The following is a 26,921-nucleotide window of genomic DNA, read 5'->3' as shown; positions in this document are numbered from 1 at the left end:
AAGGTTTGACTATTATAAATCCATTGGGAAGGAGACCTTGGTAAATTGGCATGTAAGTAATTAACCAAATTGTCTTGTGAGCTGGCCTGTTTTTTCTCTGTTGTGTTAACGCCACCAGAGATGATGATCAGTTGGCACAAGTGAGGCCCTATTCTGAGGAACTCTTGGTCAAAAATCTAAACAAAGTCACCTTCCCCAGACAGCAACTGAGTATAAGTGTTATTTTCTATTGTGGTTGTGTAATTTAATTCTGAAAACCTGAATGGCTAATATGACCAACCTTTCTGCTTTTCTGTTTACTGAATCATAGACCAATACTATTTTTGTCTTCTTATACATCCTATACTATTAGCTCTGTTAAGGATAAAACTTCACCTTTGTGAACATAAAACAAAAAACTATAGAACTAAATTAAATTTTCAACTCCTTTTTTTCCCAGGAGTTAAGCAGTCAAAATTAAAAGACCCCTAAGAAAGGTGATATGGGCCATCAGTTAAGCAGTTGCTTAATGAAGGTTTGTTTTATACCTTATCTTTCTTATACCACTCTACATACAGGGGTTTTCAGACTCAGGCCTAATCTACACTAAAAAGTTCGGCCTTATGGATAGCTGGCAAAACCCTTCAAGTGTAGGTAAAGCTGATATTGGCCAAAAAGAAAAAAAAGTGTTTTTGCCAATACAGATTATACCAGTTTGGTAAGCAAAATAAACTACTCCAACTAAAGCACCTTTATACCAGTATATCTGCATCTACACGAAGGCTTTTGCCAACATACAAATTTTGCAAAAAACCCCCACACCTCTAGCTAACATTGTTATGCCAGCAAAAGTTTCTAGTCTAGACCTAGCCTAACGCACACCAGTACAATTCCCACTGAAAGATGCCAAACAGTTCAGGCTCTAGTTAACTATTCCCAAACCCAGTCCCTCTTCCCAAAAAGCATCAATAGTCTAAGCTTCTCTGGGTTTGTTTGTTTAAATGAATAGAAAACATTTCAAATGTATAATTTTTTAATTATTTGTAAAGACTTTTTGGTTAACATATATTCCCATTATTTTTAAAAATGAAAGCTAATAGACAGAAGAAAATATGCCAATGGCCGCAAAAATGACACCATATGTGTTGCAAACTTGAGACTATTTAAATATTTATTGGTTCACAAATTACAAATACTTGTTTTAGACACACACAAAGTCTTTTTTAAAAAATGTGTCTTAAGAGACTACAAGGACTTGTTCTTCAAAGGAAGCTATTACAGAATGGTCCATTTTTGCTTTCCCCATAGCAACTTGTATGCTATTTTGTCTGTTTGGGGGTGGTGGGGATATTCTATAAAAGCCATACAAAATCCTGTACTCAATCCTTTAAAGCTAAAATACTTCTAATGTAATCATGTGGTATGTTCAGTGGAGTTTATGGCTCAGACAGGCAAAGTTGTAAAGAACTTTCACACCTAAACAAGGTATTCTAAATTGACCTATATCAATAAGGACTAAGGGGTCTTACCATCTGATTATTCGATAACTGGGACCCTGTATAATAATGGGGAGGCTTGTAAGCTACTCTTATTTCTTAGATCATAAACAACCAGCCTTGCCTTTACACAGCAACTACACAGCTGGTCAGAAGTAAGGCCACTTGAAACAAGTGTCACAGAAAATCCATGCTAGCGTGTGGATGTGGGTTCTCTCTCCATAGATCTGTGGAATTTCCCATGTTTTCTTCAAAATTTAACATATGTTCCTATCCTAAAATGTTATTTAATATCAACAGCAATTTCTTCCTCAACAGATTTGCTCCTTAGTTCTGTACAGCTAGAAAGCTATTGGAGACTGAGCTGGGCCAGACTTCTCTCATCCCACTGGGGTTCCACAAATATAACTGAGGGCAGAACATGGCTCACAGAAACACGATTGCTGTAGATTATACATGCGTCAAACAATAGCTGTCAACTTTCAGATCTCATATTGAGTTTGCAGGGTTAGCTATTCAAAATAATCAGATTATATTTTGAAAACAGAGTAAATTTCATATGAAAGTCACTAAAAGAAACAGCAATGCCCCAAACACCATTTTTACTGTTATTTTGCACTTAAAATCTAAGTTTCTTGTCAGTCCTAAAAAGGACTATTAAACAGGATTTACATTCTGCCTTGGTGAGACTGCAGGTAGAAACACTAGCTCTAGAAAAGTCTGAACTGCCCCATTTTACATAATGAGTGTTGACTTTGTTACCTCATAATAACCATTTAAAACTTAAAATTAGCTATTTCACTGCTGGTAATCTCTGCTAGAGGTATCTAGATGGTATGCATCAGTGTGGCTAAATTAATTGAAAAAAATGTTTCACCAGAATAAGGTAAATTTTAAAATACAAATATAGAGAATGCTGTAACATGTACATGGTGTGTCCTCAATCCCTCTTCCCCCCAAGTACTCTGGAAAGGAAGATCATCATCTAAGAGCACTATAAACTTGCCAGAAGGAGGGGATGGAAAGAGGTACAGGAATTACAAGGTCTCTGCAGGAAAATTTTGAGGAGGGAAACAAAAGCTGTCAGGGTTGAGGTTGTTTGTTTTTTAAAAAACGACAAGATCGAAATATATAAATTTTATTTAGAAGTTATTCAAATACATAGTTTTTGAAGGAAGTAGTTTTTCGTATGTGCTTTGAGTTAATTCGCTTTAAAAATGCTGCAGATTTCTCCCAATTCCAGTTGCCCTAGTTTTACATCACCCCTTACATATTGTACTAGAGAGAATAATTAAACGGCTCCAATTATAATAGATAAAGGCTTAAAAATTAAGTAGGCCCTACCTATAGGAGATGTATTTTGCGTGAACCATTTCCTATTCTGCTCTAATATCCTCAACTATTTTTTTAATTAAAAGGGTGAGATGCAGAGCAAAACAGATTTTTTCAAAGTTTTTGAAAATTAAAGCTTTGAAATAAACATGGATGTTTTAAGGCTAGAAAAGATGCTAAATAAGGCGAGGCAGAAATTAAAAAATTTTCTCCCCATATAATTTGGCCTAAATTTTCAGAAGTGACTAGTACTTTTCCCTGCCCAACTAGACTCACCTTAATGTGGCCTGATTTTCAGAGGATGAGTGTTCAGCGCAATGAAAAGGCAGACTAGAAAACTGACAGCAGAAACAAGGATTTGCCAGAATATTTTAGAAACCTCTAGTTCGGTCAGGTTCCACTGTGTTTAAAAAAAAAAAAAAAAACACTTAGGAATAAGAAAGATGCTGACTACTCTTATATTCTAGCCCTGTGCTCTTCGCAACATTTCTAGAAGAGAGGTTCCTCAGCACATGCCATTCTGTCCCACCTGCCTTTCTCTCAACATACATACTGCTAAGTGTTCTTCTTGCTACACAACTTGTATATTTACCCTCTGAATGAGAAAGTTAAGGACTTGAGAATAGGGGAAATTTTTCAAACAAAGCCACAGAATTAACTGAGGGATTTCCCCCCTATTTTTATCCTTTTTATTTATTTAAATACAATTCCTGTGCAACTTAGTGTTTCCATAGATAGGAATAAGTAGAATTTGTGATAAAGAATTAAGCGTTTAATTCACTCATCAAGAAATCTTATATTTAAAACATTATATATACACACCAAAAGCAATAATTTTGAATTACTCTAATTCCACAAAGATTGTTTACACTTTTATAGTATTCTGAATAATTTCCCTCACTGTATCATGAAATACAAATGTTTTACGTCTGGAGCTATGGGAACTTGTCAGAATACATTTTCCTTTTTCTTCCAGTTACTTTGCTACTCAGGGTATAATTATTAATTACACATAAAAAATTAGAAAAAGGAAGAAGTTACATTCATATTAATATTTGTAAATAGATATGCTTATTTGTTCAATAAATTATTTCTAACTAAAATTTTAGCTCAATAAATCTTCATACTCCCTTTGGTCTCGTTTACACCACACTTTTTTCCTTCAAGTTCTTACACTGTTGCTAGCCCCTGTGCAGCTACATTGCTGGCAGGAATTGTAGGTGCCCTAGTATAGTCAAGGTGCCAGCAGCAACCAGCATGCCAATCATCATGAGATTGATCCTTGTTCCATTAGAGTCAATGGGAGTTTTTCTTCTAACTTGTACTCGAGCAGGATCAAACCTGATGTCATCCAGACCCGCCCTGCAGCTCCAGACAGGATGGTTAAAATGCCAGCCACCTTGGAGCCTTTTACAACATTAGTGCTTCCAGCATTGCTAACACTGAGGGAGCTGCAGCAGTGGTAGCAACGGAAGGATATTTTAGGGAAAAAACTAGTGTGTAAGCACAATTAACATGTGTGGGGCGGGGTGGCGGCGGAGAGTGGGGTAGGGAACATCATGTTTATAAAAGAACTGAACTGAAGTGGGAATTTACTGATTTATTTCCACTATCTGCAATATATTTTTTAGAAAGTGAGCTGGGGCTGGTCCTTAGCAACATAGCTATGTCCCATAAATATACTGTAGTACAAGCATGAAGAAAAGATTATTATACCCCTCTTTCACATAAAGTGAAAATATGTTGTCTGGGAACCGACTTCTCTCCAAATGAAATAACTTCTAGGCTATGTCCATTTTTGATGTGCATTCCCATTGGATGCTTTTAAAAATTACAATAAAATCTTCAAATATATGTAAAGCTACATAAATCTTTAATGTAAAATATTTACAACCAGAAATAAAATATCATTAAACTGTACAGCATCCAAATTTTACAGAAAGCAGTAAATCAGATTAAGGACTTACTAAAGTCACTGCTGTTTAAGAAAGAATATCAGGGTACAGTAAGATAAGAGATAACTGCACTTGTGCTCTAGGATTACGTATGTATTAATACAATAATATTTTTAAAAGTAAGGAAAAGCATAAATTGTTACATATATTTCAAGTATATTTAGTTAGATTTAAAGGTAAATTTCCATATTCCCCAAACCAATTGTGCATGCACTTAACTTTATACTCAGAGTTCATACATTCTGGCATTTGACAACTGACAAAAGTTAACACTGAAGTATCTTGTAAGTAAGATGGAATTCTATTAAGAAATCCCATTGATCAGCAGATACATTTCCCCTTATATTTTAATTCTTGTGTGTGGCACAACAAAAGTAAAGTATAATAAAATACATTAGAGTGGACAAGTGTGTTCTCTCACAAATCTATTATGTTTTTAGATAGTACAATATGTTTGACCTATTATCTGAGGAAAATCAGAGTGTGGCTTTAATCCCCTCCCCACTTTCACAGATCTAATTTTATCTGTGAATGAATTTTTATCCATATCCCAATTTTTCTGTTCAAATCTGAGCAAGGCAGCCCAGTGCCTTTGAAATGACAAAAACTACTGCACTAATTAGCAACCAACATTGTGACAAAATCTTGACGAAACCACTGAAGTACAAACTAGGAAGAAGGGTGTGTACCACCCTAAATTGATGATGTAGTACACAACAAGTATATTAGCTACATACTAAAAGCCCTAATCTGGTTACCAGCAGATAAAGACAGCTGTATTATCCTCTTCAAGCAACAGCTCACAAGAAATCCAGTACCAAAAACAGTTCTTGACTTATTCTCCTCAGCAGCCTCAGAACCTGATTTGCAAAGCAATCATGCACCTACAATCACCTAAATATGTGAAATGCCTTCAGAAATAAGACACAGTGTTATTGTCATGTTGGCACTCTTTTCATACACTGAAAATTGAAACATTTATGTTGTCTGAGATATACTGTAATTTTTTTTTTAGATTTGCATACAAACAAAACACTGGAGAGCTTGAGACAACTGACTTGAAAATAAACAAAAACCCCTAACTCTCCCCCACATCCATTACGGTGATTAAAACTGTAAATGTAAATAAGATTATAGCTCAAAATTTAGTAATCACATATTTTAAATATACCTTTCTGTTTGTATTCTGGGCAAAACTGCAGAATTGCCAAAAACCTACTACAATAAGCCAGACTGCCCACCAAAGATTCATTTCTGAAATACCAGTATCCCACATAAAATTTGTAAGATAATCACCTTATCTTTACAATATATCTATAGCTGAACTTTAATATCAGATATCGCAGGGTTTGCTTTTAATCCAATTTGAAGCTGATTCAACAGTACAAATTCAGGAAAGTGAATTTAATAAATATTCTCTGTATTTGTAGAACATTTTCCAGAATTTTAACATAGGTCTTCACAAATTTCAAATAAACAAAATCAATATTCCGACTGACTTAGTGAAATATATTTCCTTCTCTTTCTTGCAAAAGAAAAAAAGTTTATATTCTGTAGCATGAGGATTTAAAACCAGGATTACATTTAGTTTCTTAAAAATATATTCAAAGTGTTTACTAGCAAACAGGCACAAGTTATCTAGAACACACAAAACCAACATGGCAAAATCTAAATTTAAATTATTAAAAAGGATCAAGTTTACTGCAGTTACAAATGTTTTCTTTATCCTAATCATTCCACTATGCAATATCAGAAGACTGAATTCCTCATAAATGTATCAAGCAGTATATTTAAGCAAGACAAACTGCTACATAATCATCCTACACATTGTTAATTGTATCTGACATTATTGTTCAAAGCTCCTACACAGAATGTCAGCTGCCTGCTTGAACAGTACTTTGTTCTTAGTTCTTGTGTTAATGACGAATGAATTTATACAGAAAAGAGCTCCACAACAACCCCCAACTCTATAAACCTGCATTCATCATAGAGCTGCAAAAATCCTGTAGCCTTGTTGAGGGAATATGGTTATTTGTTAACATGCTCCGGCTTGTGCCCTTGAACTGTAAGTTACCACAAACCATTTTTATAATATGCATGAGAGATACCTTACATGAAAAACAAATATAATTAAAGGTACACCATATAAAAACCTGAGTGAAACTGTTTACAATCTGCTGAGTTCCATAAATAAAACCATGATCTTTTTCTGAAGAAAATAATGGAGCTTGCCGGTGTTACAGAAAAGAAGTAAAACAACAGTGTTTAAAGGTCAAAATCAATTTGAATCAATGGTGTGGGGACGGAGGGAGAGGAAGTGTCCCTCATGCTCAAGAAAAAAAAAATCTAACAAGTGTAACTGGAATAGTTTTTCTTTTATGTTAATAAGTAATAGACAATATTTCTAGAAATATAATACAGCCATTTTAACTGCTATTCTGATTGCAATACTGTACTAGCTGAAAAGGTGAATATCAAAAAGCTCAATTCTACAGAAAACTTTCAGGGTGACTTAGAAAAGGAGAACATCTCTTTCAGGATTCACATGTAGACTTTTAGCAAGGTTAAAGTATAAGCTTGTCTTCTAAGACATTTTTTTAAAAGTATACATATGCATATTCACACACAGAACCACATAAATATTTAAATTAAATTAAATTTGAGTATTGAGATATAAAAATTTATTGTAAGTCAGATAAGCCTTTTAAAAGTCTGTCTGAACAATCAGAAGAAGGTTACCAAGGCTATCCAGTTATACAAGCACCTGAGGAAAAACTGCAAAAGTAAACAAAGCCAAGCAATGCCACATTTTTATCCACATGCACTATATCTAATCAAAGTATAACCAACTTATTGCATCTATCTTGTAATACTGGTCCATTCATAATGGTTTATGTAACAATGCTATTATAGCTGAAGAAAATACAGCAGCACTTGCCACTTATTTCCTGTATTTATATTTTAGCTCTAAAAGTAAACCATTGGTTTGGTTACGTTTTTTTCTTCTCCTTTTACATGTTTTTTATTAACACAGTAGATTCAGCAGATGTCACCCAGTTCTGTTAAGATAAACACTTAGGTAGTAGCATTTTTTCTATTTGTTGGACAGAAGTGTCAACACAAAATGCACATGGGAAACATTTAACCTATTTAAAATAACTATTCCAATTACAGAAAATGCCACAAAAGTCCAAAGACCTGATTTTAAAATAAAAAATTACCAAAATATTTTATTAAGGTTAAAATTTTTAGTGTCTAAAGAAACCCTTTAGGTGTTTGTATTATCCTGCATGATGGGACTTCAGCTGATGCTAAGCACATCAGGATAAGATGTCAACCTGCATACTGAAGACTTTGATGCACTTAATATGGTCAAACCTTGCTTCAAAAGGATCAGTTTTTGCTCCAGAAGCTGTCTTCTCACTATAAAGCATTTGGATATTTCCCCATCATTTACATGCACACGACACATCCTCTTCAGCCCCATTCCCCCCAACCACCACACAAAATAATGACATACTTAAGTATTTGGCTTGCAAATCAAATTGCTATTCTCTATTTTATCAGTTTAAATACACTAAAAATGGCAAAGCTACAAAAAACAATTAGTCCACAGAAAACATACATTAGTATTTGTCCAAAATATTTTAAAGATTAAAAGGTGGTTTCAGCTAACACAAGCGTACACAAAAAGTGGACATGTATAACCATAAAATCTTACTCACCATCCCCAACAGCCATTATACAATTTAGACGCTACCGGGAGCTTTCTGAATGAACCAACAGATCAAGTAACAGCAACTATATGAGTGACTGTAGGTGCCTGCGCCACCCTCAATCCAGTGCAGCATAAAGACAGAGTACTGGGTGACCCTGTCAGATCTGCAGTTCTATGCTGCAATAGCCAACAGCTGCTACACCATTTCAAAATACAAGTCCTACCTCTTGCAGAAAACTGCTTTCAAACTAGCATATCCAGTATCATTCTATCTTAAACAATAATGGTGCACAGACTGGCAGATTTCGGTTCTTTTTTTCCTCCACTATACGAAGGGTCTGGCCTGTTTTTTATTTAAATAAATCTCTTATAGCCAATGAACATTGTCCCATAGAAAGCATTTAATGCAATCATCAAAACACAAGGCATGTGTTCAGTAATCACCTTCTGCATCTACTCCCTAAAGATGCCTTTGCAGTCAGTGACCATCACATGATCTGATAGATTATCTGATTTGCATCTTTTAAAAGGCATTCTTATGCTTTTATAATTATCTTTTACTATTTACAAATAGAAAACAAGAAGCACACAAATAATATTCCAAATCTTCTCAATTAACCTCTTATTGTGTAAAAATATTTTGGTTGCTGTAAACAAATCACGTCAAAGGCAGTTTGTCAAAGGCTTTTCTGTGTGCACAAAAGCTGTGTCACATTAAGCAAGAATTGCTTCTGGTAGAGACAGACAGAAATTCAATTAACCATGCAGCTGCAGAGAGTCTGTAATATACCTTTTGTCAAAAAGAAACAAAACAGTTTTATTTTCCAGTACCATACAGACAGACAAGTGCTTCCTAGCAGAAAAGATCAAAAATGCATGCAAATCTGCCTCCATGCAGGAAGAACATAGCTATTTGTTTCCTTATTTACAAGAACGCCACTTCATGCTACTCAACTACATACAAAGAAAAAACAATCCGATTTTTATATAAAATTTGTGCCCAAAAAAGTGATACAAGGTTCTTCTAATTTGATATTGAAGTCCCTTTATTAAAATAGGCATCTTTAAGATGACAACTTGCAAACTTTTTTTTTTTTTTTTTTTTAAAGCAAACTGCTTTAAGAGATATATGCACAATAATCTAATTTGGGGCATTCAAATCTACTTGAAACTTAAGAAAATCTTTCCCTTTCTTTTCAAATGAGACCTGCAACAGATTGCTCGCTCCCACTTGATACATATAGACTGCAACGGTGTCGTATCTACCAAAGAAGTCTACTGGAAAAGTGAGTTATTTCCACTTATTTTCCTTAGTTATTTTTTAATATTCTTACATTCCATATGACATAATATAAGAATATAGGTATAAAGAGTGTAATATTGTAAAAATGTACTAAATGTGTAAGTAGTTAAAAGGTACACTACCTATATTTTTTTAAACAAAAACTGATCCCAACAAACACCCAATTTGTTTCCTATGGCATGGTAGACAAACCTAAAAGAAGAGGTGCTTCAAGTGTAATATGCATTTAACTGTGGAATAATTTTAAATATCTCAAATATGAAGGGGGGGGCACTGATTTGCTGAGGACAGTTCTGAACAATTTTAATTAAAATTACATCAGTGAGAGGTGCAGGTATTCAGCAACTCTGGAAGAAAAAATATTCAGGCCAAGGGTCTTTTTTTATATTTTGTCACGGGGTTACATTAACCTGTCTCAGCTAATGTCTTGCTGATCAATAGTTTTTGATGCCTAAAACTATTAGCTAGCTAGGACAACAACGAAAACTAAAAATCACATGACTACCTCTTGGCCACTTGGATTGTGTTTGCTAGTCATAAAATGAATGTAATAATTTACATCACACATATAGCCACGACAGTCTCAGCAAATGCCTGCATTTCCCAAACCTTTATATAAATGCATTTTGTACCACATTTGGGAGCTTTGCGAATATCAGTAACATCAATGCTTCCACAGCAACTATACTTACAGGGAGACAATAGCAGAGAGAAACACAGGAAAAGATTAAAAATAATCAAAATAAGTGGCAAAACAAATATATTTGTGATGTGAGATACTATAAAGTTTTTATTGACACTTGTTTGGAAAAACCTATATAACTCATCCATCGCCTCTCCACTCATCTCTGTCCTAAAATTGTAATATAGAAAGCTTTAACACACCACCTCATACTATCACATTTTATTTTTATAAAATGGGCATTATGAGTGGAGACATGCTATTAAGTGGGATAACTGCAAAGATTGTGTCTAGACAGCCAATTCAGATTACCCTCAAATCTTTTCGCCCACTGAAGAGGAGAAAGAATAGAGAACGTTAAGTTGGGGTTTTTTTTTTTTTTTTTTAATTACTTTTACTTTAAATTCCCTCTTCTCAGCATTTACATTTCCCAACTAGAAGTCTGTCAGATCCTCAAAGAAATCATATTTACAAACCTCAGCCAGCAGAACAAGTGTTCTAACAGCTCTAGTGTTGGCTGTCGCTCCTGTTTCCATGGAAATGGTCAATTATTCGCTGAAAATGGGGAGGTGCTTTAAATCACCTTCTCCAGATTGAAGCGATACAACATTGATTTCCATGGGAATGAAGGAGAGTAAAAGCTGGCAGTAAACCTATGAGTTGGTATAACTGACAAAAATTTATACCACCATAGTACTAAGCACAAAACTGCAATATTAATACTACAAATGTAAACAAAAACCCAAATCACAAAGGTAAAGGTTTTCATAGTAGCTAATTCATCCATATTATATATGCTGCAGAAAAGATGCCTATTTCTATCACCTACCAAATAGCTGACTGACAGAAGATAAGAAAGAAACCACTGAATGATTGCAGTACTACTCGAGGCATAGCCAGGAAAAGAAAAGCTCAGTTGAAGACAGAATGAATGGTACAACATCAGTTAAGGTTGGAGACAAGTGGGATCAAGACCCTTGATAAAAGCAAAAACACTATATATCCCTGCCTCGGCTCTCTTGCTAGTCTATGCAAGACCTTTCATTCTTCCCTTCCTTCCCTTGGCTTCTGAGACTCCGTTCCTTTACCCCAATTATTGTTGCTTCACTGCCCATTTCAGTGGGTCCTCCTCAGCTGTCTCACCTCACGAGGATCCCACATAATTCTGTCCGTGGTCCACTCCTCTTCTCCTGCTACATCCTTTCCCTTAGTGATTTCACCTCGTCACATGTCTGATTGTTGCCTTTACGTCATTAAACTTGTCATCATCCTCCTAACTCTCTCTGTCCAAAATCCCCTGTCTTGGCTTCTATATAATTCTTCTGAATCATAGCATCAATTTAAAGTTGACAAAACCAGAACTTCATTTATCCACAAAACCCTCTCTGCCTCTCTTTACCATTGACTTCACCACAACACCCATCCTTGAAGTAGAAAAGATGTGGATTGAAATTATATAGGTTATTTAGTGCAAGGGCGTGTGAGAACACTTATGCTGGAATCAGAGTGGCTCGTGTCAACACAGACTTGTACTGAAATAACTATGTAATTTCACACCTTTTGTTATTCTGGTGCAACTTTGTGTGTAGACCAGGCCTCAGATTACTTTTTTAGGCTAGCATTTGGGTTAGGGTGGTTGAAACTGATGCTATCAGATTTTTGCTTTGTTTTTTGTTCTTTTTTTGGAAGGATGGGGAAACAACGTGATAGGGCAGGAGATGAAAGAGAGTTCACATCCACAGAAAATTTTATGTCAGCTCTAACTCTGTTTCTTCTTATTCAATGCAACAGAGATGTTATTTGGTAGAAACACAGCCCATAAGGTTTTAAAAGGGAAAAGACTGGGGTTATTTATTTGGCTTGTTTATGGTTTGATAAAGAAGCCTGTAACATTTTTGAAAAAAAGTTCAGAGATTCTTAAAGCAAATTTAATTCTACTTTGTTCTTTGAGATGTGGTGTTCATGTCCATTCCAATACCCACCCTTCTACCCCCCTGTTGGACCAGCCAGCAAGAAGGAACTGAGGGGATGGCGGGTTGACAGGGCCCTATATCCAGCGCCATAAAGGCGCAACCCCAGGGGGTGCCTGAGCCAATGGATAGTGCTAGGGGAAAAACTTTCTGGCTGCTGTGCACGTGGTGCATGCATACCTAATTGGAATGTACATGAACACCACATGAACACTCGAAGAACAGTTACGAGAAGGTAAGTAACCATTTTTTAATGCTTATGCACCTTGGTGAAGGATTTTGAGATCCTATGGATGGCAAATGCCATATGAGTGCAAATTATTACATTCCTTTCAACTCTGTCATCATGGAGGCAAAATCTCTGCATTAAATATGTACTTCAGCATATTTCTGGTCATGCCCAAATGTTTTCTTCTCAGTTTAGCAGGATTCAGTACTCTGCCGGATGAGGTCTGAGCTTAACCTAGTCCTTATAGAACACCGTGTACAGAAGCTCAGAAGTTAGTGCCTTGAGCTCCAACACTCTGCTGACTGATGTTATCGCTACCAGGAATGTCATCTTGTATGAGAGATACAGCAAGGAACATGGCTCCAGCAGTTCAAAGGGCAGCCCCATCAGTCTGGAAAGGACCAGGTTAAGATCCCAGGCTGGGACAGACTGTTGTGCATGAGAGTAGAGTCTGTCAAGACCCGTTAGGAAACGACTCACCATCGGGCTGACAAAGTCCGATCGACCCTGCACACCTGAATGGAAGGCCGAGATAGCGGGCAGGTGTACCTTTAATGATGACAGGGTAAACCCTTTCTGTTTGAGGTGGAGAATGTAATCTAATATGACAGGTATAGATGCTAGAGTTGGACATGGAAGGTATTGTGAAGACCAAACTGAGAATCTCTTCCACTTGGCCAGGTTTCCTACTACCAAGGAGGACTTGTTTGGCTGGGTCCGAACATGCAAGCTCCATCGGATTCAGCAATGGAGCTTCCAAGCCATTAGGTGCAGCAATTCAAGGTTCAGGTGCTGGAGACAGCCATGATCCTGACTTATCAAATCCAGGAAGAATGGCAGGGTGATTGGGGCTTCCATGGATATTTCCAGGAGAGACGTGTACCAGTGCTGACGGGCCCAGGATGGAGCTATTAATATCACCGAGGCCTTGTCCCTCCAAACCTTGAGGAGCACTTTGCGAACCAGAAATTGGGGAGGAAACGTGTACAAGAGATGTCCCTTCCAGAGAAGGAGGAACGTATCCATGATGGAGCTTGGGCTGTGATTCAAGAAGGAGCAAAACTTCAGGAACTTCCTGTTGCGTTGCATGGCAAACAAGTCTATCTGGGGAAACCCCCACTCTTGGAAGACAGTGTTCACGACATCCGGGCGTAAGGACAGATTCGTGGCCATGAAAGGACCTGCTGAGACAGTCCGCCAACTCGTTCTGTACTTCGAGGAGGTACAATGCCTCCAGGTGTATTGAGTGAGTTATGCAAAAGTCCCACAGTCTGAGGGCTTCCTAGCACAGGGGAGAGGAGCGTGCATCCCAGTCTGTTTATATAAAAAATTGCTGTTGTATTGTCATAACCAATACACAATTCCCTTCCAGATGAACTTGGAATGTTTGGCATGCTAGGTGGACCACTCTCAGCTCCCTGACGTTGATGTGAAGTGAGAGCTCTGCTTGAGACCAGAGGCCCTGTGTCCTGAGGTCTCCCAAGACTGCATCCCACCCCAACGCTGACACGTCCATCACCAGTGAGAGAGCTGGTTGTGGTCTGGTGAAGGGAACCCAGGCGCACATGGCCTGTGATTCAAGCCACTGCAGGAGGGAGTCGAGGACAGGACGTGGTAGAGTGACAACCTCGTCTAGACCATCCCAAACCAGGCAATACACCGAGGCCAGCCACGCCTGAAGAGGCCAGAATCTCAGCCTGGCGTGTTCTACTACATAGCTATAAACAGCCACGTGACCCAGAAGCTTTAGGCAATTCCTTCCTGTGGTGGTAGAGAACTGCCTGAGGCTTTGAATGATGTCACCCAGGGATGGGAACCACAATTCCGGGACATACCCCCCGGCCTGTGTAAAGTCCAATACGGCCCCTATAAACTCTGTGCGCTGCACAGCGTATAGGGTTGATTTTTGTACATTCAGAAGGCGGCACAAGTCATCGAAAGTAGCCCTTATGAAGGTGACTTGTGCCTGCACTTATGCCCTGGAGCGGCCCTTGATTAACCAGTCATTGAGGTACGGAAGATTTCCACACAACGCTTGTACAGGAACACAGCCACAACTGCCATGCACTGGGTAAATACTTGAGGAGCCACCAACAGGCTGAAAGGGATGACTGTGAACTGGTAATGATTGTGGTTCACCATGAACCTGAGGTACCTTCTGTGGGACGGCATGATTGAAATATGAAAGTAAGCATTCTTCAAGTCGAGGGCAGCATACCAGTCCCTGGATCCAAGGAAGGAATAATGGAGACCAAAGAAACCATGCGGAACTTCAGTTTCTCCATGAACCTGTTGAGATGTCGCACGTCTAGGATGGGCCTGAGGCTGCCTTTGGCTTTCGGTATTAAGAAAAACTGGGAATAGAAACCCTTGCCCCTTAGCGCCTGAGGAAACTCTGCCACTGCCCCCAGCATTGGAAGTGAGTGCACCTCCTGCACAAGGAGTTGCTCGTGAGAAGGGTCCCTGAAGAGGGACGGGGAAGTGGGGGTGGAAGGGCAGAAGGGTAGAGAATTGGAGGGACTATTCCCTTTCTACCGTGCAGAGTACCCAGCAATCTCATGTAATACGGGCCCACGCAGGTTAGAAAGGGGACAGCTGGCACGAAAAGGTATCCAGTATCCAGACTGGCGCGTCGCCCCTGGGCACATCTTCAAAAGTTCTGCTTCTGGCCAGAGGACTGCTTTTGTCTGACCAGAGCCCTGGCCTGACAAAGGATGAGGCCTCCTTCTATTGTTTCTGTTCCGCCTGCGGAAGAAGTCTTGCCTATTTTGCTGCTGGTAAAAATGAGGCAGGGACTGCAGCAAAATAGGCAAGACTTCTTCCACAGGCGGAACAGAAACAATAGAAGGAGGCCTCATCCTTTGTCAGGCCAGGGCTCTGATCAGACAAAGCGGTCCTCTGGCCAGAAGCAGAACTTTTGAAGATGTGCCCAGGGGCGACGCGCCAGTCTGGATACTGGATACCTTTTCGTGCCAGCTGTCCCCTTTCTACCCTGCGTGGGCCCGTATTACACGAGATCGCTGGGTACTCTGCACGGTAGAAAGGGAATAGTCCCTCCAATTCTCTACCCTTCTGCCCTTCCACCCCCACTTCCCCGTCCCTCTTTCATATTTCCTTTGATCAGCCGGAGTATGAAGGCCGAGGAACATGAGGGTGACCCAAGTCCTTCAGGTTATGGAGCCAGGAGTCTGTTTTCTCTGAAATCAGGGCCGAACCCTCAAAGAGGAGGTCCTGTATTGTCTGCTGGACCTCGTAAGGGAGACTAGAGACCTGCAGACAGGAGCTCCTTTTCATGGCTATCCCTGAGGCCACAGTGTGGGATGCTGAGTCAGCCACATCAAGGGCTGCCTGCAGCAAAGCACGAGCAACCAGTTACCCTTCCTCCACGAGTGAGGAAAACTCCACCCTAGAGTCCTCTGGTAACAGCTCCGCAAACTTGGCCATCGCTCTGCAGGTGTTGTAGGTGTACCTACTGAGGACAGTCTGGTGGTTAGATATATGGAGCTGGATACATTTTCGTCCCAAAGAGGTCCAATTTTTTTGCTTCCCAATTTTTTGTGGACAGGCGTTCGCACTCCCTCTCATTCGCCGCAGTCACCACTAGGGAGTCCGGCCGGTTGTGTTCCCTGTAAGCTGCATGCTTGGGCAGCTGCCCATGAGAGAGTCAAATGACACCCAGCTGATTAGCAGAGCACACACAGCTGGCACCATGTGTTCAGGTGCTTTCCCCCCCCCACATTGCTCTGTCCTGCAGCTGCTCCCAGGACCTTCCTGCTGGCTGTGCACAGTGGGGGAAGTAGAGGGGAGGCGCTGATGTCAGTGTGTCCTTCTCCCCCCACCCCTGTACCCTATCTCTGCAGGCAGGGAGAGGGGACAGCCTGGCTCAAGACTCAGAGCTGCTGTGGTGAATGCTGAGTGACTGAGCGCCTTTCTTAAACAGGCAGTGCACTGTTTGAGATTTCCCCAGTAGCGTGCCCACACAGTCTCTGGGTCACGCACGCACACAGGGTCTCTGGGTCACAAACTGTCTATGGGTCACGCACGCGCACAGAGTCTCTGGGTCACACGCACATACACACCCACCACACAGACAGTTTCTTTCACACTCCCCTCCAACCACATACTTGTATTATTATCGTTGTTACTTCTCGGTACTTCCTGCAATGCACATATATTCTCTGTAATTTTATTCTTTCGAAGTGTGTTATTTTTGTGTTTTGACTGGTCTATGCATTTCATAATTTTTATTTCTTTTACACTTAAATTTAATTTTGAGTAGCGAGTTCTAAAACGCCTAACCTGTCCTGGCTAGAGTAATTATCCCAATGGCAACTTTTTAAAAATATACATTAATTCTAGGGTTTTTGTTTCTACTGGTGTCGCACATCCAGACATACCTTGATGCACATAAAATGTATTCTGCACATGGATGGAAAAAATTAGAGGGAACATTGCCGGCAGGGTAGATGGGTATAAAGGTACTCATAGCCTCTAGAACAGTGGTCTCCAACCTTTTTACGCCCCAGATCACTTTTTCAATTTAAGGGCAACCCAGGATCTACCCTTCCCCTTCCCTGAGGCCCCGCCCATTCAATCCTTCCCTCTTCCCATCGCTCGCTCACCCCCACCCTCACTCACTTTCACCAGGCTGGGGCAGGGGGGTGTGTTCAGGAGGAGGGGCCCAAGGGGTTTGCAGTATGGGAGGGGGCTCTGGGTGCAGGAGGGGGTACTGGGGCAAAGGTGAAGAAGGGTCAAGGCTGGGGCAGTGAGGTCAGGGTGCAGGAGGTGTGCTGGCTCTGGGAGGAGGCTCAAGGTGCAGGAGGGGCTTCAGAGTGCAAAAGGGGGTATGTGGCGCTGGCTCTGGGAGGGGGCTCAGGGTTGGGGTGCAGCCTCCCGCCGGGCGGCACTTACCTCGGGCAGTTCCCTGTCAGCAGCGCAGTGAGGCTAAGGCAGGCTCCCTGCCTGCCCCGGCCCCACACTGCTCCCGGAAGGGGCCAACGCGCCCCTGAGGCCCCTGGGGAGAGAAGAGTGGGGTACAAGGGGCTCTGCGCACTGCCCCTCTTTGCAGGCACCGCCCCCAAAGCTCCCATTGGCCACAGTTCCCCATTCCCGGCCAATGGGAGCTGCGGGGTTAGTTCTTGCATGCAGGAGCAGCGCACGGAGACCCCTGCCATGGGGTGTGCTGGCTGCTTCCAGGAGCAGCGTAGGGCCATGGCAGGCAGGGAGCCTGCCTTACTGGCAGCCCCACTGCACTGCCGCAGCCAGAGATCACGATCAACTGGGAGACTCCCCATGAAAGACCAGCTGGTCGCACTCGAAGGGTTGGTGACCACTGCGCTAGAGGGAACAAGGTACTTTCACTCATTTCTCTTTGCAAAGAGGCAGGAGTCTGCCAGAGAGTTTTAGTGCTGTCACTAATTGTTTTCGTAACAGGAGGGACCCAAAGGGGCCAGTATGTCGATCATAGGGTCCGATGCCTCCACCACCTCCTCAGCCTGGATTGCCAGGTTCTGTGCCACCCTCCTGAGAAGTTGTTGGAGCACTCTGCTATCCTCCAGAGCAGGGGCCGTTGACGTTCCTGTAACTGCCTCATCAGGCGAGGATGAGGCCCTGGCTACAAGCGAGTCCTGTTCCCTGCCCTTGGCACCGAGGGGATCTCGGGGCACTCAGTGTTCCGGTGCGGCCCCTCGTGCCAGAGCTGGCGCAGTTGATGGCAACGATGTCAGTGCCAGTGCGGTTGATGTGGACGCTGGTATCAGTGTAGGCGTTGCCAACTGCGTCAGTGCCAGTGCAGTAATACCCTGGTCGCGCTGGGATGGTGGAGCAGAAAAAGTAGCTGACACAACGGAAGCCGACTTAAAGTAGGACTGTTGGTTCTGGCTCTGGTGGAAAGCCTCGGGGGTCCAAAAAGGCCACTGAGCAGGGGGCTACCACTGATTCGGCCACGGAGCCAGCTGGTGTCATCTCCGCCTGTCCAATCTGGAGCTCCTGCTTCTCCTGGATACGGATTGAAAGGACTCCACTTCCAATTCTGAGGACTCTGTACAGGAGGACCAGGGAGGAGCGGTGCCACTCGGTTCCGGAAAATGTCATCTAGGGTTAGGTGACCGATGAGGCTCTGCCGTGCATGTGCTCGTCAATGGCACCGGAGACTGGGGTCGAGGGAATGGCAACTGGCGCAGAATTGTTGTGGGTTTACCCCTAGATGGCACCGGGGACCTCACATCCTGTCCCATCTCAGACCGGGAAAGGGAGGAGGGCAGCACCGTGAGGGCGATAAGGTCTCTTGCCACCTTGAATGCCTCCGGCACGTATGGTATCCATAGATCACAGCCCTCACTGACCAGTGAAAGATTGGGGGCCTGGACTCGACCGGTCCCATGTAGGGGCAGGAGTCGACGTGACCCTTGAAGCTGAGACCGAATTTGCGCGGCCCGACATGGGTCTCATGGCGGCGGGCTCCTTTTGCGCCCATCTGGGCATAGGGCAGCAACCCCTTTCAGGTCTATTTTTCTTATGAGGCACCGGTGAATGTGAGCAGTGCTAGCTCCTGTCCTGTCGGTGCCGAGGGTCTCTACTTGAGTCCTTCCTCGGCACCGATTCATGCGCCAGCAGTGCCAGTGCGCTCCACACGGATGATGAGCTGCTCGGGGTTGGCTCCGTCAACCCAGGGTCCAATTGCGGATGGAGAGCTGCTTCCATGAGGATTAACTTGAGACACTGATCTCTCCCCTTCCGTGTCCTTGGACAGAAACTTCTGCAAATTTTGCAGCTTTCTTTTTGATGAGCTTCCCCCAAACACTTTAAACAAGAAGAATGGGGGGTCGCTCTTGGGCATAAGCTTGCCACAGGCTTGGCAGGGTTTACAACCCAGAGACCGAGGCATGCCCTGGTACCAGGAAGAAAGTGGAGGGGAACCCCCAAATGAAACTTGTATGTAAAACTACTCTCTACTATATAAACTAACTATATACAAGAATGAAACTTCAACTACTAGAGAGACGCCTGCCAAAGCAAGAGCAAGCATTCCGGCTAACCATCACGGGAGGTAAGAAGGAAATGAGGGCGTGGTGGGTCAGCAAGGCCCTATAACCGGCACTGTAAAGGCACGACCCCAAGAGGCGTCTGAGCCGAGCCGACAGATACGGCTGGGGGGAAAACACAGCGTGTGCGCACCTAACTGGAATGGACATGAACAAGCACTCAAAGAATGCCTGTGTTTTACAGAAAAGATAACCAAGATTCAGAGATGTTAAACAACCTGCTTAAAGTCAGATAAAAAGACTGAGGCAAAGCTCAGAACAGAATACAGGAGTCCAATAAGAAGTGCACTATAATGGTAAATCTACAATGCATGCTTGTAGTGGGTTGTGTTGCATGCCCAATGTCACAATCCCCCGCTTCATCGACACGCAAATCCACATAAGAGGTGAGCTGAACCTGAGCTGGTGTGTTCAGCTGGGTGTATGGGGAAAGAATGTGTGTTGAGCTACGATATGCACCTTCCCCACCCACCCACTTTGTAACATGGACCTTCAGAAGTGAGACTGGCTAATATACACCCACATGCGCATGAGTCAGGACATAGGTGCATACTGCTGTGTAGACATACCCCAAGGCAGTGGTTCTCAACCTATTTATCATTGCACGCCTCATCCAATACTACCTATATGGCTCTGAGGATGTCACATGACCACAGCTGTGTGCTGATCGGGCTGCAAGCGGCCCATGGGCCACGGATTGAGAACCACTGCCCTAAGGTTATGTATACGCTGCAATGTAAGCCCAGGGTTAGTAGAACTCAAATTAGCAGACCATGGGTTTTGTTAACGTGGGGCTTCGGCATCTAGACTCATTTCTAACTCCAGGTTAGGAACTGTTAAACCAGGAATGGGCAAACTTTTTGGCCCGAGGACCACATCTGGGTGGGGAAATTGCATGCAGGGTCATGAATGTAGGGCTGGGGCAGAGGGTTGGGGTGCGGAAGGGAGTGCAGGGTGTGAGAGGGGGTGCAGTATGCAGGAAGGGGCTCAGGGCAAGGGGTTGGAGAGCAACAGGGTTGTGGGGTGTACGAAGGGTCTCAGGGAAGGGGGTTGGGGTGCAGGAGGGTGCTCAGAGCAGGGAGCTCAGAGCAAGGGGTTGGAGTGCAGGAAGATGCAGGGTGCAGCAGGGGACGCAGGGCAGGGGGTTGGGGTGCAGGAGGGGTGCGGCAGAGAGTTGGGGTGCAGGATGGGTTCAGGGTGGAGGCTCCGGGGTAGCAGCGGCGCGCAGCAGGGCTAAGGAGGGCTCCCTGCCTGTCCTGGCCCTGCCACTCCCGGAAGCGGCTGGCAGCACATCCCTGTGGCCCCTGGGGAGGGGGGGGGGGGCGGGGGACCATGGGTCAGCGCGATTTGTATGTAGACAGAAGGCTGGTGAAGACTTGAGCTTCGTTTGAACGCTAGGCTTACACTGCAGTGTAGACATATCCTAAATGTATTGATATATATATCACTCCCACTCAAGTGCTCAATCTACTAGACTACAGCTCTCCTCAGAAAGGTTGACATTTTCTCCATATTTATTAAAAAAAAGATATGCAAAATGTCACTCTGAAAACTTCTCAAGCGGTATCTATTTCATAGCAAAATAAATTTGTTTACCGCATTAGTGGTCATTTATAGGCCTGCTTTTACAATACAGTTTATGGAAAAGAAGTTTTCCAACGGGGATTTGTTGAAAACAAATTAAGCGATCCCTCTCTAGAGAATATCTTTTACTGTTCTACAAGACCTTTAAGATTTAGGTGCATCTCATGATGTAGCACACCTAAACCCCAGGGAAATAGAGAATAAGGGGCAGAGGGAAAAGATGTAGATACAATTCATAGGGACGCAGGTTTTCTAAAGTCTTCTGCTTTCATTTAGACTAGATATGGTAATTTCAGAAGTGAATACATCGTGTGGCAAAATGGCCAATGTTGGTATGAGGAGTCGTGCGCTTTTCTTGGTGGGGGGCTAGGATGCCACCCCTTGTCCCTGGTCTTTGGGCGCCTAAGGCCCCGCTAGTGACCCAGGAAGGTGGTAGAGAAGGAAAGCGGGGAAGGGGTCTGGGTTTGCTCCTCACTCTGAGCCCAGCCCCTCTCAACCCCTACGGGTTTCTTACCCTCTGCCCCCTTGGGTAGGGTTACCCTGGGTCCTTTCTCCTTCCTTGTACCAACCCTGACTGCCTGAAGCAGGGGTTTTTTATTAGGTTCCTGACAGGTTCCTCCAATTAGCCTGTAGTAACCTTTCCTAGTCCACAGGGAACCACACCTTAATTAGCCTACAGCTTATTTATCTCCCCTCTACCACTCTCCCACTGCTCCCTGGCCCTGCTGTATCACAATACTACTTTTTGGAAAATGCATTTATATATAATAAAACAGGGTGAAATTAACTCTAATTTCTTTACTTTTTAAAATTATATTAGAATGCCCTTTTAAGGCAATCTAGGTTTGTCACAAAAAACAACGATCAGAAAAATCCTATAAATATAAATCAGGATTTTCTTTCATCTGAGACACAACAAGAATGATAAAAGCTACAAAAAACAGTTTTACTGAAGCCACTGGTGCAGCACCTTTTTAGTTGCAGTATTAATTTTTATAATTGGCTTTCACTTAAAACACAAAGCTCAAAGTAATTTGTTAATTAAAACAATGAATGATGCTTCTGTTCTTTCACTACAACCAAAACACTACACTAGAACCACAAGGTGGAATTTACAACAGGAATTCAATGCACACCAGTTTACTTCACTGAACTGACTCAAAACTAACAGTGAAGTAAATTGCTAGTACAGTGAACTTGAGTAACATCACAGAGTCCTTACTTCAACACACGCCAAGTTTTCTAATAGCTACAACAGTTTCAAAATGCTCTTACAATTGCTTATAGACACTGAAATTTTTTTCTTTTAAAGAAAAAAGACTGTCCGTATATTTGTGTTTAATTCCTGGAGAGAGACATGATCTAAGTTAAATATACGTAATGTATGAAAATGTAATAAGGAATTACACACACTTATTTAGATCGCTATTCTGAAATCTCCTCATTACCCCTTACTAAGCACAAAAGTAATTATTCTGAATATATTTTGAGGACAAATTGCTACAGTGGTGCTGCAAAACTAGCCATTTTTACCAACTTCACACTGCAATGGTGCAGAGATGTAAGTAATGAAATTATTGCTACCACTGCCAGTCATTTTAACCATTCACATAGTGGGGTACAAGAGTGCTGTGCAGAAAAAGATATTAACAATGACTTCAAGAAAAGACCATCAGTATGAGAGAGTAAGCATTTGTTAGAATTACACTAATGTCTAACTTTAAGATTGTGGCTTAAATGCATATTTGTACAACAGTTCTTAACCTGAACTTCACTTTTATAATGCTAGTAGTTCCACAAAACAGATTACAGTGCTTAATAAAGGTTAAATCTGAGTTACAATAACCTCCGACTTTGAATAGCAATATATAGTTGCATACTTACCACTGATGTTACTTAAAATCATATTTCCAGAGTCTCTCACTTCATCAAATTTTGCAAATATTGTTTGTAACCTGGAAATAAGGGAAAAGATCAATTTTAACGTCTATGTGAATGAAGTAGGGATATTTCCCCAACCCCCAAAATGAAAAATAAAAACTAAACTCCAACTCAGTTCTAACTGTGTTTTCTTCATGAGCAGATTTATAGATGAATGGTTGAAACTAAAGCTGTTTATTATTCCAGCCAGCAGAAATCTATGGAAACAACGTCTGAACAACTTTTCCTCTTGAATAAATTCAGCATATTCAAACAAAAACAAAATTCACTTAGCAATTAACATTGTATATTCCAAATAACATGATTTAAAAAAAACAGAAGTCTATTACTACATTACATTTATATTAATGGCATACATTAGGCTTTATGTGAACATACTAGCATATTTATGTAAAGCTCTAAAAAGTAATTATTTTAAAGTAGGGGGTATACTGTAAAAATTAAGGATAAGATTGAATTTATTTGGAGGCAATTAACAGATTTCTCAAAAATCTCTGTTTTATTTTAATAAAACTACTGTTCGTAAGAGTAGTTTTGCTTTCCAGTAGCAGGAAAAAAGTAGTTATATTTCACATTCAAAACATACTAAACATTTTACTCTTATTAAAGTAAAAGGTAACAATATTTTATGTAGGATTACAAAAATAACAGAAATATGCTGAGTGCTCTAAGTGCATGTAAATAGACAGTAAAAGAAACTACAGTAAAAGCTCTGTTATCCGGCACTTTACCAACCGGAAAGCTCTATAAACCAGCATTTCTGATCTTCATTGAAACCCCAGTTTATAGTCCAGTTGGCGTGGGGCCGGAAGGCTCCCTATCTGGCTCCATGTGGTTCCCCAAAAGCGGAGACATGTCCCTGCTGCTCCTAGGTGGAGGAACGGCCACGAGGGGTTCACGGGGGAAGGGGCGTGCACTCTGGCAGGGAGTTTGGGTGCAGGAGGGGGGCTCAGGGCAGGCTGGCGTGCAGGAGGGGTTTCGGGGTGCTGGACCGGGTGGTGCTCACCTTGGGCAGCTCCCCGCAAGCAGCAACATGTCCCTACTGCTCCTACGAGGAGGCACACTGCCCCAGTCCCAAGCACTGGCTCCACAGCTCCCATTGGCCGGGAACTAAGGCCAGCGGGAGCTGTGGGGGCGGCGCCTGCAGGTGGAGGCAGCAAGCAGAGCAGCCTAGCTGCACCTCCAACTAGGAGCAGCAGGGACATGTCACCATTTGCAGTGAGCGTCACCCAGATCTGGCACCCACAGCCTCTCCCGCGCCCCAGCCCAGAGCTCCCACCCAGGCCCAAATTCCTTCCCTATTAACTAACTGGAATTTCTGACTTATCGGCACCCCCATTTCCGCAACATGCCGGATAACAAAACTTTTCCTCTATTCAGTTAGTATCGTCCATATTCTTCATTTAGTCCAGAGTGCTATGAGATAAAATGTACTTGTATCTATGTATTACTGAAACAGACAAAAGTGAAAGCAATGGATGGCAATTGCAGTTTAATATAAAATAATTAAAATCATATTTACATTTTCCAGGCTTGGAATATATCAGTATAATATGTCAACCTTTTACAAAAAGAATAGAGCACAGAATAATTAGGTACCTCTAAACTAGTGACTGTACACTTGTCCATACACCTAGCTGTGTCATAATCCCCTTACGGTCACATCTCAACCCCAGAATCATGTAAGTAGAAGGGAGCAAGGGGAGTAGAGGGCAGTAAACTAGTACACCTGAGGGGTAAGTACATGCCTTGGCTGTGAGAGTCGTAAAGGGTAACAAGAAAACATTCTACAAATACGTTAGAAGCAAGAGGAGGACCAAAGACAGAGTAGGCCCATTACTCAATGGGACGGGGGGGCGGAGGGAAACAATAACAGAAAATGTGGAAATGGCATAAGTGCTTAATGACTTCTTTGTTTCAGATTTCACCAAGAAGGTTGCTGGTGACTGGACGTGTAACAGTGAATGCCAGTCAAAATGAGGTAGGATCAGAGGCTAAAATAGGGGAAGAACAAGTTAAAAATTACTTGGACAAATTAGATGTCTTCAAGTCACCAGGGCCTGATGAAATGCATCCTAGTATACTCAAGGAGCTGACTGAGGCGATATCTGAGCCATAAGCGATCATCTTTGAAAAGTCATGGAAGACGGGAGAGATTCCAGAAGACTGGAAAAGGGCAAATATAGTGCCAATGTATAAAAAGGGGAAAAAGGACAACCCAGGAAATTACAGACCAGTCAGCTTAACTTCTGTACCCGGAAAGATAATGGAGCAAATAATTAAGCAATCGATGTGCAAATGTTTAGAAGATAACATAAGTAACAGTCAGCATGGATTTGTCAAGAACAAATCGTGTCAAACCAACCTGATAAGTTTTCTTTGACGGGTAACAAGCCTTGTGGATGGGGGGAAGCAGTAGACATGGTATATCTTGACTGCAGTAAAGTCTCACATGATCTTCTCAAACAAACTAGGGAAATGTAAGCTAGATGGAGCTACTATAAGGTGAGAGCAAAACTGGTTGGAAAAACTGTTCCCAGAAAGTTATCAGTGGTTCACAGTCATGCTGGAAGGGCATAACAAGCGGGATCCCTCAGGGATCAGTTCTGGGTCCAGTTCTGTTCAACATTTTCATCAGTGATTTAGATTATGGCATAGAGAGTACACTTATAAAGTCTGCGGATGATACCAAGCTGGGAAGAGTTGCAAGTGTTTTGGAGGATAGGATTATAATTCAAAATGATCTGGACGAAGTGGAGAAATGGTCTGAAGTAAATGAGATGAAATTCAAGAAGGACAAATGCAAAGTACTCCACTTAGGAAGGAACAATCAGTTGCACACATACAAAATGGGAAATGACTGCCTAGGAAGGAGTACTGTGGAAAGGGATCTGGGGGTCATACTAGACCACAAGCTAAATATGAGTCAACACTGTAACGCTGTTGCAAAAAAAGCAAACATCGTTCTGGAACGTATTAGTAGGAGTGTTGTAAGCAAGACACGAGAAGTAATTCTTCCGCTCTAGTCCACGCTGATTAGGCCTCAACTGGAGTAGTGTGTCCAGTTCTGGGAGCCACATTTCAAGAAGGATGTGGACAAATTGGAGAGAGTCCAGAGAAGAGCGACAAAAATGATTAAAAGTCTAGATAACATGACCTATGAGGGAAGACTGAAAAAAAACTGGGTTTGTTTAGTCTGGAAAAGAGAAGACTGAGAGGGGACATGATAACCATTTTCAAGTACATAAAAGGTTGTTACAAGGAGGAGAGAGAAAAATTGTTCTCTTAACCTCTGAGGATAGGACAAGAAGCAATGGGCTTAAATTGCAGCAAAGGAGGTTAAGGTTGGACATTAGGAAAACACTTCCTGTCAGGGTAGGTAAGCACTGGAATAAATTGCGTAGGGAGATTGCAGAATCTCCATCATTGGAGATTTTTAAGAGCAAGCTAGACAAACACCTGTCATGGATGGTCTAGATAATCCTTAGTCTTGTCATGAGTGCAAGGAACTGGACTAGATGACCTCTTGAGGTCCTTTCCAGTCCTATGATTCTATGTAGAGGGGTAGGAGGGTGGGTTGTGAAATGAACAAGTGGAACACATCTTGAAGCACAACAATTACAAAAGGTTAATAATCGCATTCCACTCTAGGTGACTTCCAAGCAGTTAAATAGGCGGAGGAATCAGAG

General features: G+C 42.0%; 1 protein-coding gene across 37 annotated transcripts in view; it reads right to left on the bottom strand.

Annotated features, from left to right (window-relative positions):
* The window catches only part of CLASP2 (cytoplasmic linker associated protein 2), a 270,485-nt gene that overhangs the window by 196,134 nt on the left and 47,430 nt on the right, over positions 1-26,921 (bottom strand). For 36 of the 37 annotated variants that reach the window (XM_074945446.1, XM_074945461.1, XM_074945433.1 and 33 more), the window contains one exon: positions 23,176-23,246. In XM_074945446.1, the coding sequence (XP_074801547.1) occupies positions 23,176-23,246 (71 nt within the window). Of the gene's footprint in view, positions 1-8,487; positions 8,643-23,175; positions 23,247-26,921 lie in introns of those variants that run through there. The other variant, XM_074945465.1, reaches the window with a different exon arrangement.

The sequence above is a fragment of the Natator depressus genome, chromosome 2, assembly GCF_965152275.1.
Source record: "Natator depressus isolate rNatDep1 chromosome 2, rNatDep2.hap1, whole genome shotgun sequence".
Classification (NCBI taxonomy): Eukaryota; Metazoa; Chordata; order Testudines; family Cheloniidae; genus Natator; species Natator depressus.
This window is presented reverse-complemented; position numbering and strand designations above follow the sequence as displayed.